This window comes from Octopus bimaculoides, chromosome 28 (assembly GCF_046866305.1).
Source record: "Octopus bimaculoides isolate indiv1 chromosome 28, ASM4686630v1, whole genome shotgun sequence".
NCBI classification, from domain to species: domain Eukaryota; kingdom Metazoa; phylum Mollusca; class Cephalopoda; order Octopoda; family Octopodidae; genus Octopus; species Octopus bimaculoides.
The window spans coordinates 15,066,385-15,087,971 of record NC_142955.1 but is presented as its reverse complement, the minus strand read 5'-3'; the positions used below and the strand labels follow the sequence as shown (position 1 = coordinate 15,087,971).

The window sequence follows — 21,587 nt, the reverse complement described above, 5'->3', positions numbered from 1 at the left end:
TACGACGGGCTTCTTTCAGTTTCCGTCTACCAAATCTACTTACCAAGCTTTGGTCGGCCCGATGCTATAGTAAAAGACACTTCTCCAAAGTGCCATGCAGTGAGACTGAAACCGGAACCATTTGATTCGTAAGCAAGCTATTTACCACACAGCCACTGCTACGTTTTTTTGGGTTTTTTTTTGTCTTGTTGAAATACGAGTGGGTGAAAGGATCAAATTTTACCGTCTTAGCCACTTGACCCTTCTAACCCACCAAAAGCTAGAATTTTGCATACGTATGCGTGTCCCCAACACCGCTTGAAATTTTGAAATGCCAATTCTTTTTCAGATTTGTTATCTCCCTACACAAAAACTGGGGTTTCTGTAAAAAAAAAACAAAAAAACAAGCAGTTTGAAACTTTCTTCAGCTGAATACATGCACTGATTGATTAAAATTACCAAAATACAACAAATTTAACATGAAATAACTTCTAAAATAGAAAATTTTGTCAAAAACATTAAGAGTAAACAGTGTTCTATGTGACACATTCAACCAGTATCAGAAATTTCAAAGTATTTATTTAAAAGTAATCTGTGACCGAGATTGAATAGATCCAAATTATCTTTCACATAGCATTTTTAAATAACCCCGAACCTCCTCCAAAATGTTTGTTCTCAATTTTATGAAAATCATAATCTGGACGCTTGAAAATGTATCTCTGCAAAGTTTCATTTTAAGAAACTATTCTTCAGACACTAACAAGGAATCAGTCTGGTCACTAAACTATACTTGTGCCTCATGATCTTACAGTGTGGTCACTAAACTATACTTGTGCCTCATGATCTTACAGTGTGGTCTCTTCTCTTTTGTACTTGAGGTCATTGTTTATGTAAACATTTGACAACTTTACAATATTCCCGTGTACGAAACAGTCACATCTTATGTTACTGTATAATATATTTAATGAGTGAAGCATTTAAAAGATTATAAGCAATAAATTCACAGAAATTTGTGGATGCAGTATCTAATAAAGAACAACGTGTAGGGTTGTCAAGAGGACAAATTTTGGTATAGAGGTCCTTACACCATGGAAAGGAAATGCATGAATGGTCAAAGAAGCAGCAGATCAAAACTGCAAAAACAAAACAAAAATTTCTAAACTCTTTGGAAATGCTTTTGTCATAATTTCCATTGCATAACACACAGGAAAATTAAATATAGCAAATAAGAAACGAGAAACTACCCTTTTCATTGCTCCTTAGCATGAATATGTTTGTGTTTTGTTAACTTACTATTTTGAGTGAAGGATTTACCACAAATATCACAGTGATATGGCTTTTCTCCTGTATGAATACGTTTATGTATAGTTAGGGTATTATTACGAGAGAAAGATTCACCACAGATATTACAATGATATGGCTTTTCTCCTGTATGAATACGTCTATGCGTAGTTAAGAGATTATTATGCGAGAATGATTCACCGCAGATATCACAATGATATGGATTCTCTCCCGAATGAATACGTCTGTGTGATGTTAAGGCACTATTTTTAGAGCATGATTTACCACAAACATCACAATGATATGGTGTCTCTCCTGTATGAATACGTCTGTGTACAGTTAAGTAACTCTTATTGGAGCATGGTTTACCACAAATATCACAATGATATGGCTTCTTTCCTGTATGAATACATCCGTGTACATTTAAGTAACTATTAGTAGTGAATGATTTACCACAAATATCACAACGAAACGGCTTCTTTCCTGTATGAGTATAACCATGTGATGTTAAGGATCTTTTATCAGAGAATCGTTTACCGCAAATATCACAATGATATGGCTTGTCTCCTGTGTGAATACGTATGTGTTTTGTAAAGGCAGTATTATCAGAGAATGGTTTACCACAGATATCACAATTATATGGTTTCTCTCCTGTATGAATACGTATATGTGTAGATAAGTGATTACTTTGAGAGAATGATTTACCACAGATATCACAATGATATGGTTTCTCCCCTGCATGAATACGTTTGTGATCAGTTAGGTGATTATTTTGAGAGAAAGATTTACCACAGATATCACAGTGATATGGTCTCTCTCCTGTATGAATACGTTTGTGTCCAGCTAAGTGAATACTTTGAGAGAATGATTTACCACAGATATCACAGTGATATGGTCTCTCTCCTGTATGAACACGTTTGTGCACAGTAAGCCCACTACTACAAGAGAATGATTTACCACAGATATCACAATGATATGGCTTCTCTCCTGTATGAGAACGTTTGTGTCTAGATAACTTACTACTGCAAGAGAATGATTTACCACAAACGTCACAATCATATAGTTTCTCTCCTTTGTGAATACGTTTGTGCATAAGTAGGTCACTTTTTTTAAGGAAGGACTTTGTACAGATATCACAATCATATGATATCATCTCTTTTTCCATGGGTTCAGGGGAAATCAATTGTATGCTTTTCTCACTCCCTTCCATTATTTTCCCTCTCAAATCCCAGTTTATATATTTTTCTTGCTTTTGTTTTTATACTTTATTCCTTACATGCACTTCTACTGTTGTATTTCTGTCCAGTGTTACATTTGTTTAGCAAATTTAATCAACACATAAGCTACTCTTCTTGACACTCCAGTTGGTGATATTCAGATATCTTGCTTATAATATTATTTCAGAGGAAATGTTTCACAAGAATTCTTCCAAAGATTTGTAAAATACAATCTGATACATCTTTTTTGTATATTTTCTTTTAGTCTTTAAAACATGGTAGATATTGAGGATGTTTCTTCTGTTATGTCAATGTTGTCTGATGTTCTGAAATTAGAGAGAAACAACAGTGTAAGATGCTGAGGTTCCTTAAACAATACAAATTCATTTCTAATGAGATCAACTGAGCTGGATGACAACAGCTTCATAAGGAAGTGTTGATCTCTCAAAGTAGATGGGACACATGGAAGTGGGACACCCAGGAAGACATGGGAGGAAGGGCTGATTAATTAACTTAGGATGCTGAACCTTTTAGGTGATGTGACAAAGAACAAGATGCCTGGCACCTCGCTGTACTCAAGAAGACCCGTACTCCCCAGCAGAAGTAATCACACTCATCCCTCTGGTGGTGAAAAGTACTTGTGATCATTCCTCATAAAAGCAGACATGCGGTGCCATGTAAAAGTGCCACCATGTTAAAGCAACTGTGTGGTGCCACATAAAAGTGCCTGTGAAGTGCCATATAAAGCAACCTGTGCACTGTGAAGTGGTTGGCACCAGGAAAGGCATCCAACTGTAGAAGGAATAACAAACCAGAGAGGAGTGTGCTGCAGCTCCCCAGTTTGCCAGCCCTGGTCAAACCATCCAACCCATGCCAGCATAAACAATGGACGTTAAAAGATGATGATGAGCTTAACATTTTAATTCAGCAAAATTTACATCATAGGGTCTTGTGTGAAGATTACATATGTGTAAACTACATTGACACCTTCACATTGTGTAACAGCTTTAAAATGAAACGACAGAATCAGGCTTCCTCCAGAAATATAATTTGTTGTTATTTAGATCCAAGTCAATTCTGGGCAGATATGTGATTATAGACATTCCATCCATGAACATCCTGTCTATTTCTATAACATTGTATATCTATGACTACATCATCCAATAGTCTCCAATATTCATGATCCATAGGAGAAATTTAAGGAAAATGTGCAGTTATTTCCAGTAGGTCGTGTGATCACATGGGGAGTTACAGGTTCAAGACCTTTTATGACAGGTCAAGGAAAAATAAACATTGATGAACGGTGAAGTTTTTTCTTGCGTACTTCTCCCCCCCCCCCACACACACACATACACGCACACAGATTTTCGTACCTTTTCATAAAGGGTTCCCCACCCCCATCATTTTCAAGTGAATGTTGAAGATAATTTGTTTTAAATCTCTCAAATCGGGTAATATTCAACTTATTCGTATGAGCTATTCCGTACAAATCAAGGATAGAAATTAACAGGCAGATACCGCACAAATCAAGGACATCTGCCTTTCAAAGATAGAAATTAGCAGGCAGATACCGCACAAATCAAGGACATCTGCCTTTCAAAGATAGAAATTAGCAGGCAGATCCCGCACAAATCAAGGACATCTGCCTTTCAAAGATAGAAATTAGCAGGCAGATACCGCACAAATCAAGGACATCTGCCTTTCAAAGATAGAAATTAGCAGGCAGATCCCGCACAAATCAAGGACATCTGCCTTCCAAAGATAGAAATTAGCAGGCAGATACCGCACAAATCAAGGACATCTGCCTTTCAAAGATAGAAATTAGCAGGCAGATACCGCACAAATCAAGGACATCTGCCTTCCAAAGATAGAAATTAACAGGCAGATACCGCACAAATCAAGGACATCTGCCTTCCAAAGATAGAAATTAGCAGGCAGATCCCGCACAAATCAAGGACATCTGCCTTCCAAAGATAGAAATTAGCAGGCAGATACCGCACAAATCAAGGACATCTGCCTTTCAAAGATAGAAATTAACAGGCAGATACCGCACAAATCAAGGACATCTGCCTTCCAAAGATAGAAATTAGCAGGCAGATACCGCACAAATCAAGGACATCTGCCTTCCAAAGATAGAAATTTGCAGGCACATACCGCACAAATCGAGGTCATAGGACATCTCTCATTCAGCGCCAAAAACCGAACACATACAAAATTAAAAACATTGAATATTTTCATTGTTTAATACTTACGGAAATGTTTCATAAAGAATAGTGTCGTTATATATGTGTGTATCTGGTAGTTGAGAAATAAATTATAAATACGTTTTATAAGTATTATAAGCTGACAAAGAGAAATACTTGCAGAAAGGCATTCGAGACGGATATCGATGCGACGTAGGGAATAAAGTCAATGCGCATGCGTGCCTACTCCTGCCTCAATATTTAAGAGAGATAACTCTTCTTGAATCTTTTTTCGTAGTGTATTTGGTGTGCAAGATTCTTGATGTGAATAATCTTAACCACTTCTATTTCATTTCATTTGCATTTTCTCTCTTTCGGTTCCTACAGAAAATAGATAAAAGTCACAGCTTCCTATACATTTTTGGCTTGAAAATCTTTCTCTTCATGTTCCTCATAAAATTTTTGCGCATTGCAGCTACGTTTCCTTGTCTTTCTTCTAAGGATTTCTGTCACTATCTCGATCGACCTATCCATCCATCTCTTTATTTATATCCCTACCTATGTATGTCTTACTCTATCATTCTCTTCTTGATTCTGTCTGGCATTTAACGTTGTAACGATTTCTTCTTCTTTCTTGCCTTTAACCCTCCAACGCGGAGTATAGGCCACTTTTAACTGAATTCCATGTCGTGAGAGATGGAAACAGGTAAAGCTGGCCAAGATGAATGGTGAAGTTGAATGGGCTAATCACCCGTGCAATGGATTTCCAAACTGATTACGAAAACATTGATAGTTGACAAGTAAATCACCAACCAAAGGTTTCCAGAGTCAAAAATGTTTTATGACGCCGAATAGTCAAAGCCTTAGGGAAGCTAGTTGGCCGATACGGCTTTCGATAAAGGATTCCATGAGGTTTGGTGCGTGGAATGTTCGAACAATGTAACGATTTCAGATGGCAAACAAATTATTTCATTGTTTGCAATCTTTTGTACTGGTGTTTGTGTCATTTCTTTACTACCCACAAGGGGCTATACACAGAGGGGAAAAACAAAGACAGACAAACGGATTAAGTCGATTATACCGACCCCAGAGCGTAACTGGTACTTATTTAATCGACCCTGAAAGGATGAAAGGCAAAGTCGACCTCGGCGGAATTTGAACTCAGAACGTAGCGGCAGACGAAATACCGCTAAGCACTTCACCCGGCGTGCTAACGTTTCTGCCAGCCCTAGAAGGAAGGTGTTGAAAAACCGCCAATGTCAAGGTCATCCAAAAGAATGTCTGTGACTATGGAAAGAGAGAAAAAAAAGTGAAGTACGGCAAGAAACGGGCTGTGCACTATGGCAACCAGGGCATCTGAAATTGATGAGACAAGAGTTGTGTGTCAAAACAAAAACCAGTTGCGTACTGGTGCTGCGCGAGCATTACAAAAGTGCTGAACAGAGGTATGCACGTCTGACAAGAAATACGATCAACAATGCAGAAGGAAGAGCAATTGCAACAGTTCTGTGAAGCAACTTTCAACTATGATCCAGACATCGATGTTTCTAGCTTTTTCTAGCTATGAAAAAAAAAAAAAGGAAAATAGTGAAGGGAGACAACTCTGGACAGACCAAACAAGCCGTGGCTTTAACTAAAATATTGTCAACAAAAATGACTGATTTGCGCCAGGAGACAGAGAAAAGTATGCTATTAATATAAATTAACTTTCACATCGCATTTTTAAATAACCCTGTCGCTCTAATCAAATTCCTTACACATATACATTCACTCACAACGATATACTTTATATACTATATATATATATATACATTACAGAGAGAGAGAGAGAGAGGTAAATATATAGTTTATCAATAGGAAAGTGAGAAATTAGAGACAAACAAACAGAAAGGCATTTGTTGCTGCCTTCACAGATTTTTAACGTTCAAAAGTAACTGGAAATGTTCAAACTTGCTACATTGATGGACTTTTTCACACTGAAACCCAGTTTGTGATTAATTTATTCCACAAAAAGTTTAGAAAATTGTTACAAGTTTACAGTTTGATGATCTTTACCAAATCAGAAAGCAGGAATTGTACGTGATAGAGAACGAGGGAGTTTGAAGGTGATAGTGAAGAGATTTAAAACTTGAGTTGTTTCTTCTGGAAAATTATATCTTCTATTATTATCTATGGATGACTTCCTCTTTGAGATTATCCTTTGTATTATTATTATTATTCATCGATGATTTTCTCCTTGGGATGCAGATTTTGGAAGTGAAATTCGTTTCTCTCAAAAACACAATTTCATAGCTTTTCAAGGTTAAACACACAATAGAATGAAAGACAAAGGAAGCCAACAAGAGATAGCTAGCACATATAATTTTGGACATACTTTAGTCATAATTTTCATTAGTTTCCTTTCTCCGTAGTATGAATATTTTTGTGTTTTGTTAACTTACTACTTTGAGAGTAGGACTTACCACAGATATCACAATGATATGGTTTCTCTCCTGTATGAATACGTTTATGTGTAGTTAGTGTACTATTTTGAGAGAAAGATTCACCGCAGATATCACAGTGATATGGCTTCTCTCCTGTGTGAATACGTTTATGCGTAGTTAAGATACTATTATGAGAGAAAGATTCACCGCAGATATCACAGTGATATGGCTTTGCACCTGGATGAATACGTTTATGCATAATTAAAGAACTATTATGAGAGAATGATTCACTGCAGATGTTACAGTGACATGGTTTCTCTCCTGTATGAGTACGTCTGTGTGATGTTAAGGCACTATTATTTGAGTATGGTTTACCACAAATATCACAATGATATGGTTTCTCTCTTGTATGAATACAATTGTGTGCAGTTAAAGCACTACTGTCAGAGAATGATTTACCACAGACATCACAATGATATGGTTTCTCTCCTGTATGAATACGTTTGTGTGTTGCTAAGGCACTATTATTAGAGCATGGTTTACCACAAATATCACATTGATATGGTTTCTCTCCTGTATGAGTAAGATGGTGTGATGTTAAGGAACTTTTAATAGAGAATCGTTTACCGCAAATATCACAGTGATATGGCTTCTCTCCTGTATGAATACGTCTGTGTTTTGTTAATGTATTACTTTCAGAGAATGATTTACCACAGACATCACAATGATATGGTTTCTCTCCTGTATGAATACGTATATGTGTAGATAAGTGAATACTTTGAGAGAATGACTTACCACAGATATCACAATGATATGCTTTCTCTCCAGTATGAATACTTTTGTGTGTAGATAAGTGAGTATTTTGTGAGAATGATTTACCACAGATATCACAATGATATGGTTTCTCTCCTGTATGAATACGTTTGTGTGTTGCTAAGGCACTATTATTAGAGCATGCTTTACCACAAATATCACAATGATATGGTGTCTCTCCTGTATGAATACGTCTGTGTACATTTAAGTAACTATTACTAGTGAATGATTTACCACAAATATCACAATGATATGGTTTCTCTCCTGTATGAATACGTTTGTGTGATGTTAAGGATCTTTTGATAGAGAATCGTTTACCACAAATATCACTTTGATATAGCTTCCCTCCTGTATGAATATACATGTGTTTTGTTAAGGCATTATTTGCAAAGAATGATTTACCACAGACATCACAATTATATGGTTTCTCTCCTGTATGACTACGTATATGTGTAGATAAGTGAATTCTCTGAGAGAATGATTTACCACAGATATCACAGTGATATGGTTTCTCTCCTGCATGAATACGTTTGTGTGCAGTGACGTGATTTCTTTGAGGAAATGATTTACCACAGACATCACAGTGATATGGTCGCTCTCCTGTATGAGTACGTTTGTGCGCAGTAACATTACTACTTCGAGAAAATGATTTACCACAGATATCACAATGATATGGTTTCTCTCCTGTGTGAGAACGATTGTGTGTAGATAACTTACTACTGCAAGAGAATGATTTACCACAGATATCACAATCATATAGTTTCTCTTCTGTGTGAATACGTTTGTGCATAAGTAGGTCACTTTTTTGAAAGAACGACTTTGTACAGATATCACAATTGTATGATATCATCTCTTTTGTCATGGGTTCAGGGGAAATCAATTGTATACTTTTCTCACTCTTTTCCATTATTTTCCCTCTCAAATACCAGTTTATATATTTTGCTTCCTTTTCTTTTTATACTTTATTCTTTACAAACACTTCTACTGTTGTATTTCTGTTAAGTGTTACCTTTGTTTAGCAACACTTAAATAAATTTATCCAACTTTATTCACAACACAAGCCCCTCTTCTTGACACTCCAGTTGGTGATGTTCAGAAATTTTTCTAATAATATTATTCCAGAGGAAATGTTTCAGAAGAATTCTTCCACAGATTTGTAAAATACAATCTGATACATCTTTTTTGTATATTTTCTTTTAGTCTTTAAAACTTGGTAGATATTGAGGATGTTTCTTCTGTTATGTCAAAGTTGTCTGATGCTCTGAAATTAGAGAGAAACAACAGTGTAAAACCCAAACCTTCTCCTCCTCAGATGCATACAGTTCTCAAACTTTAAACACATAAACACACTATACGATCATGTAATCAGTAGAGGGAGGAGATACGCCACTGTGGAATTGCGCTTCACAACGGAGGAGGAAGCAATAAAGCACTCCACAGAGGCAATAAGGACAGAGGAATGGGTGCTCTTGCCTTCGTACTGCGGTAAACGGAAGTTGTTGCGTACTTGTACCGAAAGATCGCCTTATAAAAGGCTTCCCCACCCCCATCATTTTCAAACGAATGTTGAAGATAATTTGAAAAAACTTTTTCTCAAATCGGGTAACATCCTACTTATGTGTATGAGATATTCCGCACAAATCAAGGACATCTCCCTTCCAGGAACTACTAAAGCAGCGTGGTCCCGAACGCGCATTCGCGCTAGCTAGTCGTGAGTGGTCGATCCTACAGAAAGTGCACGTGTGCAAATGAATACATGTGTGGTAAAACCAATCCTGTCTTTTCATTTCAAATTGGTAGAGGGAGGTCAATTCCTCTTTCTTCAACCTCTCTCTGTAAACGGCTCTTCCTCTTTCTTGACCATTTCTCGCCAATATTCCCAAAATGTCTTCACCTCGTGTTGAATTATGGAAAAGGTTACAGGAGGACACTTTTCTGGATTTTTTGAAAGAAAACAAATTAATTTCACAAAAAAAATGTACTTGTCGTCGTCAAATGAAAATTCAATCTTTTCAACGTGCTATTGACGGAGTTATTTGGCAATGTAATTCATGCAGTAAAACGATCTCTATAAGGAAAAATACTTTTTTAGAGAAATGCCACTTGACAGTGTTTACACTATTTCAAATAATAGCAGACTTTATATCTGAATTGCCAGTAACCTGTTCCATGAATTGAAACAATATTAGCAACGACATGGCCATTGAATGATACGAATACTGCCGAGAAATATGTTCAGCCATGTTACTGAAAGATAAGAAAAAACAGGTGGACTGAACCACGTTGTACAAGTGGATGAAAGCCTGCTTTTCAAGAGGAAATATGAGGTTGGCAGAATGGTTGAAAAGTTTTGTGTGATAGGCTTTTACGATGTCACTCAGAAAAAGGGCTACATGCAACATATAAACGGATAGAAAGGCTGAAACGTTGGAAGCTGCAATCATTGAAAATGTGGAGCCAGGAACTACGATTTTCACGGATATGTGGCCCAAGTTACCAAAATCTTCAGAAACTGGGATACATTCATGGTACCGTGAACCGTTCACGGAATTTTGTTGATCCCGTTAGTGGGGTATGTACCAATCGTGTAGAGGCATTCTGGTCATGGATAAAATGTAGACTGAAATATAAAAGTGGATCATGTGGTAACATGAAATGGTCACATATTGATGAGGCAATGTACCGTGATTATTACGATATGAAGTGTGAGAATTTGTGGGAGAACTTTCAGACATTTATCAAGCACATAGCCGAAATATATCCACAGTGATTTCAGAAAGGTAAAGGTTAGTTTGTTTTTTTTTCTTCTTGCGTTTAGCTGTTATTTCTAGCATATCAAGTTTCGTGGTGGGGACTCCACATGTGATCCTTTTGCTGTTTCAATATAAATGTAAGCCGTTCATTTTCACATCTAAGTTGTGAGGGGGCTATTCGTACGACCTGGACATGTAGAACACAATGTCAAAAATGAAAATCGCCAAAAAAAAAATTTTTAAGGGGAATCGCATGACCGTGATATGTAGAACACATTATCGAAAGCGAAAATCGCCAAAATTAAAAAATAAAAAAGTTACAACCATTTTCTCTCAGTGTATAATCCCAATGTGCACCTTTTTTAAAATTTATTTACGTTGTTTAGAAAAAAAAAATGTATGAAGTTCTACCTATCTACGTTGTTTAGAAAACAAAAAATTTTAATTTTTAATAAATTTACTAATTTACATACGCGCGCGCGCGCACACATGTATTCATTTGCACACGCGCGCTTTTTGTAGGATCGACCACTCACGACTAACTAGCGCAGACGCGCGACTGCGCGTTTGGGAACACGCTGCTTTAGTAGTACCCCCCTTCCATAGCTAGAAATAGCAGCCAAACCTCCCACAAATTATAGATATCTCCCTTCCATAGCTAGAAATATCAGCCAGATCTCGCACAAATCAAGGACATCTCTCATTGATAAAACATAGAAAAGACACAAAGAATCGCCGCGCCAAAGACCAAACGTCTACAGAATTAAAAACATTCACTATTTTCATTGTTTAATACTTACGGAAATGTCTCACATAAGATAGTATAGTAATATATGTCTGTATCTGGTAGTTGAGAAATACATTATAACGATTACAAAGGTGTTATAGGCTGATTATGAGAAATTAACGCAGAGCATTTCAAACGGATATCAGCATTATGTAGGAAGTACGATCAATACGCATGCGTGGATCCTGCACCTAAGATCTAAGAGAGATAACTCTTCTTAAATCACTTAATATTTCAGTATATTGCACCTGATTATATTTATGTGAATATTTATATCTGTGTAAGGACGGCGAGCTGGCAGAAATGTTAGCAGACCAGGCGAAATCCTTAGCAATATTTCGGCTGTCTTTACGTTCTGAGTTCAAATTCCACCGAGGGCAACTCTACCTTTCATATTTGTGGATCGATATATTAAGTACCAGTTACGTTCTAATCGACTTCCTCCATTCCCCCAAAATCTCGGGTATTGGGCCTGTTGTACTATGCAGGAACTACAATAATGCAGAGCTGTTGGTTGTCTCTTCGACTCTCGTCGGGCTGGCCGCCTTCTATCCACGACAGAGTATTCAACATTGTGAAACTAAGTACATTTAGTTTCGTATCATTATCTTTAAGAAATTCACAGACTATGATGAGCGTCAAATGAAAATAGGGTTTCTTCTCCCTAAAAGAACAAAAAAACAACAACAAAAAACGATTCGTTGCTAGAGCAATGCACGACATAGACTTCAAACATCTTATGTTACTGTATAATATATTTAATGAGTGAAGCATCTAAAAGATAATAAGCAATAAATTCACAGAAATTTGTGGATGCAGTATCTGATAAAGGATGTTGTGTATGGTTTTCAGAAGGAGAAGTTTTGGAATAGAGGTCCTTACACCATGGAAAGGGAATGCATGAATGATGAAGGAAGTAGCAGGACAAAACTGCAAAAACAAAATGAAAAAAAAACCTAAAATTTTTGGAAATACTTTTGTCATAATATCCATTGCATAACACACAGGAAAATTAAATATAGCAAATAAGAAACGAGAAACTACCCTTTTCATTGCTCCTTAGCATGAATATGTTTGTGTTTTGTTAACTTACTATTTTGAGAGAAGGATTTACCACAAATATCACAGTGATATGGCTTCTCTCCTGTATGAATACGTTTATGTGCAGTTAAGGTACTATTATAAGCGAATGATTCACTGCAGATGTTACAATGATATGGTTTCACTCCTGTATGAATACACTTGTGTACTGCTAAGGCACTATTATTAGAGTATGGTTTACCACAAATATCACAATGATATGGTTTCTCTCTTGTATGAATACGATTGTGTGCAGTTAAAGCACTACTGTCAGAGAATGGTTTACCACAAATATCACATTGATATGCTGTCTCTCCTGTATGAGAATGATGGTGTGATGTTAAGGAACTTTTAATAGAGAATCGTTTACCGCAAATATCACAATGATATGGCTTCTCTCCTGTATGAATGCGTTCATGAATAGTTAAGATATTATTATGAGAGAATGATTCACCACAGATATTACAGTGATATGGTTTCTCTCCTGTATGAATACGTATATGTGTAGATAAGTGACTTCTTTGAGAGAATGATTTACCACAAATATCACAGTGATATGGTTTCTCTCCTGTATGAATACTATTGTGTGTAGATAAGTGACTTCTTTGTGAGAATGATTTACCACAGATATCACAATGATATGGTGTCTCTCCTGTATGAATACGTTTGTGTCTTGCTAAGACATGATTATTAGTGCATGCTTTACCACAAATATCACAATGATATGGTGTCTCTCCTGTATGAATACGTCTGTGTACGTTTAAGTAACTATTACTAGTGAATGATTTACCAGATATCACAATGATATGGTTTCTCTCCTGTATGAATACGTTTGTGTGATGTTACAGATCTTTTATTTGAGAATCGTTTACCACAAACATCAGTTTGATATGGCTTCCCTCCTGTATGAATATACTTGTGTTTTGTTAAGTCAGTATTTCCAAAGAATGATTTACCACAGACATCACAGTGATATGGTCTCTCTCCTGTATGAGTACGTTTGTGTGCAGTAACATTACTACTTCGAGCAAATGATTTACCACAGATATCACAATGATATGGTTTCTCTCCTGTGTGAGAACGATTGTGTATTGATAACTTGCTACTGTAAGAGAATGATTTACCACAGATATCACAGTGATATGGTCGCTCTCCTGTATGAGTACGTTTGTGCGCAGTAACATTACTACTTCGAGAAAATGATTTACCACAGATATCACAATGATATGGTTTCTCTCCTGTGTGAGAACGATTGTGTGTAGATAACTTACTACTGCAAGAGAATGATTTACCACAAATGTCACAATCATATAGTTTCTCTCCTGTGTGAATACGTTTGTGCATAAGTAGGTCACTTTTTTGTAAGAACGACTTTGTACAGATATCACAATTGTATGATATCATCTCTTTTGTCATGGGTTCAGGGGAAATCAATTGTATACTTTTCTCACTCTTTTCCATTATTTTTCCTCTCAAATACCAGTTTATATATTTTGCTTCCTTTTCTTTTTATACTTTATTCTTTACAAACACTTCTACTGTTGTATTTCTGTTAAGTGTTACCTTTGTTTAGCAACACTTAAATAAATTTATCCAACTTTATTCACAACACAAGCCCCTCTTTTTGATACTCCAGTTGGTGATGTTGAGAAATTTTGCTTATAATATTATTCCAGAGGAAATGTTTCACAAGAATTCTTCCACAGATTTGTAAAATACAATCTGATACATCTTTTTTGTATATTTTCTTTTAGTCTTTAAAATATGGTAGATATTGAGGATGTTTCTTCTGTTATGTCAAAGTTGTCTGATGCTCTGAAATTAGAGAGAAACAACAGAGTAAAACCCAAACCTTCTCCTCCTCAGATGCATACAGTTCTCAAACTTTAAACACATAAACACACTATACGATCATGTAATCAGTAGAGGGAGGAGATACGCCACTGCGGAATTGCGCTTCACAACGGAGGAGGAAGCAATAAAGCACTCCACAGAGGCAATAAGGACAGAGGAATGGGTGCTCTTGCCTTCGTACTGCGGTAAACGGAAGTTGTTGCGTACTTGTACCGAAAGATCGCCTTATAAAAGGCTTCCCCACCCCCATCATTTTCAAACGAATGTTGAAGATAATTTGAAAAAACTTTTTCTCAAATCGGGTAACATCCTACTTATGTGTATGAGATATTCCGCACAAATCAAGGACATCTCCCTTCCAGGAACTACTAAAGCAGCGTGGTCCCGAACGCACATTCGCGCTAGCTAGTCGTGAGTGGTCGATCCCACAAAAAGTGCGCATGTGCAAATGAATACATGTGTGGTAAAACCAATCCCGTCTTTTCATTTCAAATTGGTAGAGGGAGGTCAATTCCTCTTTCTTCAACCTCTCTCTGTAAACGGCTCTTCCTCTTTCTTGACCTCTTCTCGCCAATATTCTCAAAATGTCTTCAACTCGTGTTGAATTATGGAAAAGGTTACAGGAGGACACTTTTCTGGATTTTTTGAAAGAAAACAAATTAATTTCACAAAAAAAAAAAATGTACTTGTCGTCGTCAAATGAAAATTCAATCTTTTCAACGTGCTATTGACGGAGTTATTTGGCGATGTAATTCATGCAGTAAAACGATCTCTATAAGGAAAAATAATTTTTTAGAGAAATGCCACTTGACAGTGTTTACACTATTTCAAATAATGGCAGACTTTATATCTGAATTGCCAGTAACCTGTTCCATGAGTTGAAACAATATTAGCAACGACACGGCCATTCAATGGTACGAATACTGCCGAGAAATATGTTCAGCAATGTTACTGAAAGATAAGAAAAAATCAGGTGGACTGAACCACGTTGTACAAGTGGATGAAAGCCTGCTTTTCAAGAGGAAATATGAGGTTGGCAGAATGGTTGAAAAGTTTTGTGTGATAGGCTTTTACGATGTCACTCAGAAAAAGGGCTACCTGCAACATTATAACTGATAGAAAGGCTGAAACGTTGGAAGCTGCAATCATTGAAAATGTGGGGCCAGGAACTACGATTTTCACGGATATGTGGCCCATTCTGGTCACGGATAAAACGTAGACTGAAATATATAAGTGGATCATGTGGTAACATGAAATGGTCACATATTGATGAGCCAATGTACAGTGATTATTACGATATGAAGTGTGGGAATTCGTGGGAGAACGGTAAAGGTTACAGTTTTTTCTTTCTTTTTGCGTTTAGCTGTTATTTCTAGCATATCAAGTTTCCCTCAGTGTCTAATCCCAGTGTGCACCTTTTTAAAAATTTATTTACGTTGTTTAGAAAAAAAAATGTATGAAGTTCTACCTATCTACGTTGTTTAGAAAACAAAAAATTTTAATTTTTAATAAATTATTTACTAATTTACATACGCGCGCACGCGCACACATGTATTCATTTGCACACGCGCGCTTTTTGTAGGATCGACCACTCACGACTAACTAGCGCAGACGCGCGACTGCGCGTTTGGGAACACGCTGCTTTAGTAGTACCCCCCTTCCATAGCTAGAAATAGCAGCCAAACCTCCCACAAATTATAGATATCTCCCTTCCATAGCTAGAAATATCAGCCAGATCTCGCACAAATCAAGGACATCTCTCATTGATAAAACATAGAAAAGACACAAAGAATCGCCGCGCCAAAGACCAAACGTCTACAGAATTAAAAACATTCACTATTTTCATTGTTTAATACTTACGGAAATGTCTCACATAAGATAGTATAGTAATATATGTCTGTATCTGGTAGTTGAGAAATACATTATAACGATTACAAAGGTGTTATAGGCTGATTATGAGAAATTAACGCACAGAGCATTTCAAACGGATATCAGCATTATGTAGGAAGTATGATCAATACGCATGCGTGGATCCTGCACCTAAGATCTAAGAGAGATAACTCTTCTTAAATCACTTAATATTTCAGTATATTGCACCTGATTATATTTAAGTGAATATTTATATCTGTGTAAGGACGGCGAGCTGGCAGAAATGTTAGCAGACCAGGCGAAATCCTTAGCAGTATTTCGGCTGTCTTTACGTTCTGAGTTCAAATTCCACCGAGGGCAACTCTACCTTTCATATTTGTGGATCGATATATTAAGTACCAGTTACGTTCTAATCGACTTCCTCCATTCCCCCAAAATCTCGGGTATTGGGCCTGTTGTACTATGCAGGAACTACAATAATGCAGAGCTGTTGGTTGTCTCTTCGACTCTCGTTCCCACAGCCACCGGGCTGGCCGCCTTCTATCCACGACAGAGTATTCAACATTGTTAAACTAAGTACATTTAGTTTCGTATCATTATCTTTAAGAAATTCACAGACTATGATGAGCGTCAAATGAAAATAGGGTTTCTTCTCCCTAAAAGAACAAAAAAACAACAACAAAAAACGATTCGTTGCTAGAGCAATGCACGACATAGACTTCAAACATCTTATGTTACTGTATAATATATTTAATGAGTGAAGCATCTAAAAGATAATAAGCAATAAATTCACAGAAATTTGTGGATGCAGTATCTGATAAAGGATGTTGTGTATGGTTTTCAGAAGGAGAAGTTTTGGAATAGAGGTCCTTACACCATGGAAAGGGAATGCATGAATGATGAAGGAAGTAGCAGGACAAAACTGCAAAAACAAAATGAAAAAAAAAACCTAAAATTTTTGGAAATACTTTTGTCATAATATCCATTGCATAACACACAAGAAAATTAAATATAGCAAATAAGAAACGAGAAACTACCCTTTTCATTGCTCCTTAGCATGAATATGTTTGTGTTTTGTTAACTTACTATTTTGAGAGAAGGATTTACCACAAATATCACAGTGATATGGCTTCTCTCCTGTATGAATACGTTTATGTGCAGTTAAGGTACTATTATAAGCGAATGATTCACTGCAGATGTTACAATGATATGGTTTCACTCCTGTATGAATACACTTGTGTACTGCTAAGGCACTATTATTAGAGTATGGTTTACCACAAATATCACAATGATATGGTTTCTCTCTTGTATGAATACGATTGTGTGCAGTTAAAGCACTACTGTCAGAGAATGGTTTACCACAAATATCACATTGATATGCTGTCTCTCCTGTATGAGAATGATGGTGTGATGTTAAGGAACTTTTAATAGAGAATCGTTTACCGCAAATATCACAATGATATGGCTTCTCTCCTGTATGAATGCGTTCATGAATAGTTAAGATATTATTATGAGAGAATGATTCACCACAGATATTACAGTGATATGGTTTCTCTCCTGTATGAATACGTATATGTGTAGATAAGTGACTTCTTTGAGAGAATGATTTACCACAAATATCACAGTGATATGGTTTCTCTCCTGTATGAATACTATTGTGTGTAGATAAGTGACTTCTTTGTGAGAATGATTTACCACAGATATCACAATGATATGGTGTCTCTCCTGTATGAATACGTTTGTGTCTTGCTAAGACATGATTATTAGTGCATGCTTTACCACAAATATCACAATGATATGGTGTCTCTCCTGTATGAATACGTCTGTGTACGTTTAAGTAACTATTACTAGTGAATGATTTACCACAGATATCACAATGATATGGTTTCTCTCCTGTATGAATACGTTTGTGTGATGTTACAGATCTTTTATTTGAGAATCGTTTACCACAAACATCAGTTTGATATGGCTTCCCTCCTGTATGAATATACTTGTGTTTTGTTAAGTCAGTATTTCCAAAGAATGATTTACCACAGACATCACAGTGATATGGTCTCTCTCCTGTATGAGTACGTTTGTGTGCAGTAACATTACTACTTCGAGCAAATGATTTACCACAGATATCACAATGATATGGTTTCTCTCCTGTGTGAGAACGATTGTGTATTGATAACTTGCTACTGTAAGAGAATGATTTACCACAGATATCACAGTGATATGGTCGCTCTCCTGTATGAGTACGTTTGTGCGCAGTAACATTACTACTTCGAGAAAATGATTTACCACAGATATCACAATGATATGGTTTCTCTCCTGTGTGAGAACGATTGTGTGTAGATAACTTACTACTGCAAGAGAATGATTTACCACAAATGTCACAATCATATAGTTTCTCTCCTGTGTGAATACGTTTGTGCATAAGTAGGTCACTTTTTTGTAAGAACGACTTTGTACAGATATCACAATTGTATGATATCATCTCTTTTGTCATGGGTTCAGGGGAAATCAATTGTATACTTTTCTCACTCTTTTCCATTATTTTTCCTCTCAAATACCAGTTTATATATTTTGCTTCCTTTTCTTTTTATACTTTATTCTTTACAAACACTTCTACTGTTGTATTTCTGTTAAGTGTTACCTTTGTTTAGCAACACTTAAATAAATTTATCCAACTTTATTCACAACACAAGCCCCTCTTTTTGATACTCCAGTTGGTGATGTTGAGAAATTTTGCTTATAATATTATTCCAGAGGAAATGTTTCACAAGAATTCTTCCACAGATTTGTAAAATACAATCTGATACATCTTTTTTGTATATTTTCTTTTAGTCTTTAAAATATGGTAGATATTGAGGATGTTTCTTCTGTTATGTCAAAGTTGTCTGATGCTCTGAAATTAGAGAGAAACAACAGAGTAAAACCCAAACCTTCTCCTCCTCAGATGCATACAGTTCTCAAACTTTAAACACATAAACACACTATACGATCATGTAATCAGTAGAGGGAGGAGATACGCCACTGCGGAATTGCGCTTCACAACGGAAGAGGAAGCAATAAAGCACTCCACAGAGGCAATAAGGACAGAGGAATGGGTGCTCTTGCCTTCGTACTGCGGTAAACGGAAGTTGTTGCGTACTTGTACCGAAAGATCGCCTTATAAAAGGCTTCCCCACCCCCATCATTTTCAAACGAATGTTGAAGATAATTTGAAAAAACTTTTTCTCAAATCGGGTAACATCCTTCTTATGTGTATGAGATATTCCGCACAAATCAAGGACATCTCCCTTCCAGGAACTACTAAAGCAGCGTGGTCCCGAACGCACATTCGCGCTAGCTAGTCGTGAGTGGTCGATCCCACAAAAAGTGCGCATGTGCAAATGAATACATGTGTGGTAAAACCAATCCCGTCTTTTCATTTCAAATTGGTAGAGGGAGGTCAATTCCTCTTTCTTCAACCTCTCTCTGTAAACGGCTCTTCCTCTTTCTTGACCTCTTCTCGCCAATATTCTCAAAATGTCTTCAACTCGTGTTGAATTATGGAAAAGGTTACAGGAGGACACTTTTCTGGATTTTTTGAAAGAAAACAAATTAATTTCACAAAAAAAAAAAATGTACTTGTCGTCGTCAAATGAAAATTCAATCTTTTCAACGTGCTATTGACGGAGTTATTTGGCGATGTAATTCATGCAGTAAAACGATCTCTATAAGGAAAAATAATTTTTTAGAGAAATGCCACTTGACAGTGTTTACACTATTTCAAATAATGGCAGACTTTATATCTGAATTGCCAGTAACCTGTTCCATGAGTTGAAACAATATTAGCAACGGCACGGCCATTCAATGGTACGAATACTGCCGAGAAATATGTTCAGCCATGTTACTGAAAGATAAGAAAAAATCAGGTGGACTGAACCACGTTGTACAAGTGGATGAAAGCCTGAGGTTGGCAGAATGGTTGAAAAGTTTTGTGTGATAGGCTTTTACAATGTCACTCAGAAAAAGGGCTACCTGCAACATTATAACTGATAGAAAGGCTGAAACGTTGGAAGCTGCAATCATTGAAAATGTGGAGCCAGGAACTACGATTTTCACGGATATGTGGCCCATTCTGGTCACGGATAAAACGTAGACTGAAATATATAAGTGGATCATGTGGTAACATGAAATGGTCACATATTGATGAGCCAATGTACAGTGATTATTACGATATGAAGTGTGGGAATTCGTGGGAGAACGGTAAAGGTTACAGTTTTTTCTTTCTTTTTGCGTTTAGCTGTTATTTCTAGCATATCAAGTTTCCCTCAGTGTCTAATCCCAGTGTGCACCTTTTTAAAAATTTATTTACGTTGTTTAGAAAAAAAAATGTATGAAGTTCTACCTATCTACGTTGTTTAGAAAACAAAAAATTTTAATTTTTAATAAATTATTTACTAATTTACATACGCGCGCACGCGCACACATGTATTCATTTGCACACGCGCGCTTTTTGTAGGATCGACCACTCACGACTAACTAGCGCAGACGCGCGACTGCGCGTTTGGGAACACGCTGCTTTAGTAGTACCCCCCTTCCATAGCTAGAAATAGCAGCCAAACCTCCCACAAATTATAGATATCTCCCTTCCATAGCTAGAAATATCAGCCAGATCTCGCACAAATCAAGGACATCTCTCATTGATAAAACATAGAAAAGACACAAAGAATCGCCGCGCCAAAGACCAAACGTCTACAGAATTAAAAACATTCACTATTTTCATTGTTTAATACTTACGGAAATGTCTCACATAAGATAGTATAGTAATATATGTCTGTATCTGGTAGTTGAGAAATACATTATAACGATTACAAAGGTGTTATCGGCTGATTATGAGAAATTAACGCACAGGGCATTTCAAACGGATATCAGCATTATGTAGGAAGTATGATCAATACGCATGCGTGGATCCTGCACCTAAGATCTAAGAGAGATAACTCTTCTTAAATCACTTAATATTTCAGTATATTGCACCTGATTATATTTAAGTGAATATTTATATCTGTGTAAGGACGGCGAGCTGGCAGAAATGTTAGCAGACCAGGCGAAATCCTTAGCAGTATTTCGGCTGTCTTTACGTTCTGAGTTCAAATTCCACCGAGGGCAACTCTACCTTTCATATTTGTGGATCGATATATTAAGTACCAGTTACGTTCTAATCGACTTCCTCCATTCCCCCAAAATCTCGGGTATTGGGCCTGTTGTACTATGCAGGAACTACAATAATGCAGAGCTGTTGGTTGTCTCTTCGACTCTCGTTCCCACAGCCACCGGGCTGGCCGCCTTCTATCCACGACAGAGTATTCAACATTGTG

The 21,587-nt window shown here is 36.7% G+C and overlaps 2 protein-coding genes and 1 pseudogene across 2 annotated transcripts; 1 reads left to right on the top strand and 2 right to left on the bottom strand.

Moving 5' to 3' along the window:
• Nucleotides 1-541: 541 nt before the first annotated feature.
• On the bottom strand, nt 542-12,489 carry LOC106874811 (uncharacterized). Its single transcript, XM_089344621.1, has 3 exons — nt 11,450-12,489; nt 7,060-9,157; nt 542-2,409 (listed from the first exon to the last, which is right to left on the bottom strand). The coding sequence occupies exons 2-3, from the start codon at nt 8,801-8,803 to the stop codon at nt 1,229-1,231; spliced, it is 2,925 nt and encodes a 974-aa protein (XP_089200747.1). The 5' UTR covers nt 8,804-9,157; nt 11,450-12,489; the 3' UTR covers nt 542-1,228.
• On the top strand, nt 9,781-10,711 carry LOC149130612 (uncharacterized; annotated as a pseudogene).
• Nucleotides 12,490-13,290: 801 nt separating the features above from the next.
• LOC149130611 (uncharacterized) lies at nt 13,291-21,458 on the bottom strand. Its single transcript, XM_089344633.1, is given in 3 exon segments — nt 13,291-13,850; nt 17,305-19,129; nt 21,010-21,458. Coding segments are annotated over 2 exon segments (2,031 nt in total). The 5' UTR covers nt 18,776-19,129; nt 21,010-21,458.
• Nucleotides 21,459-21,587: the final 129 nt, after the last annotated feature.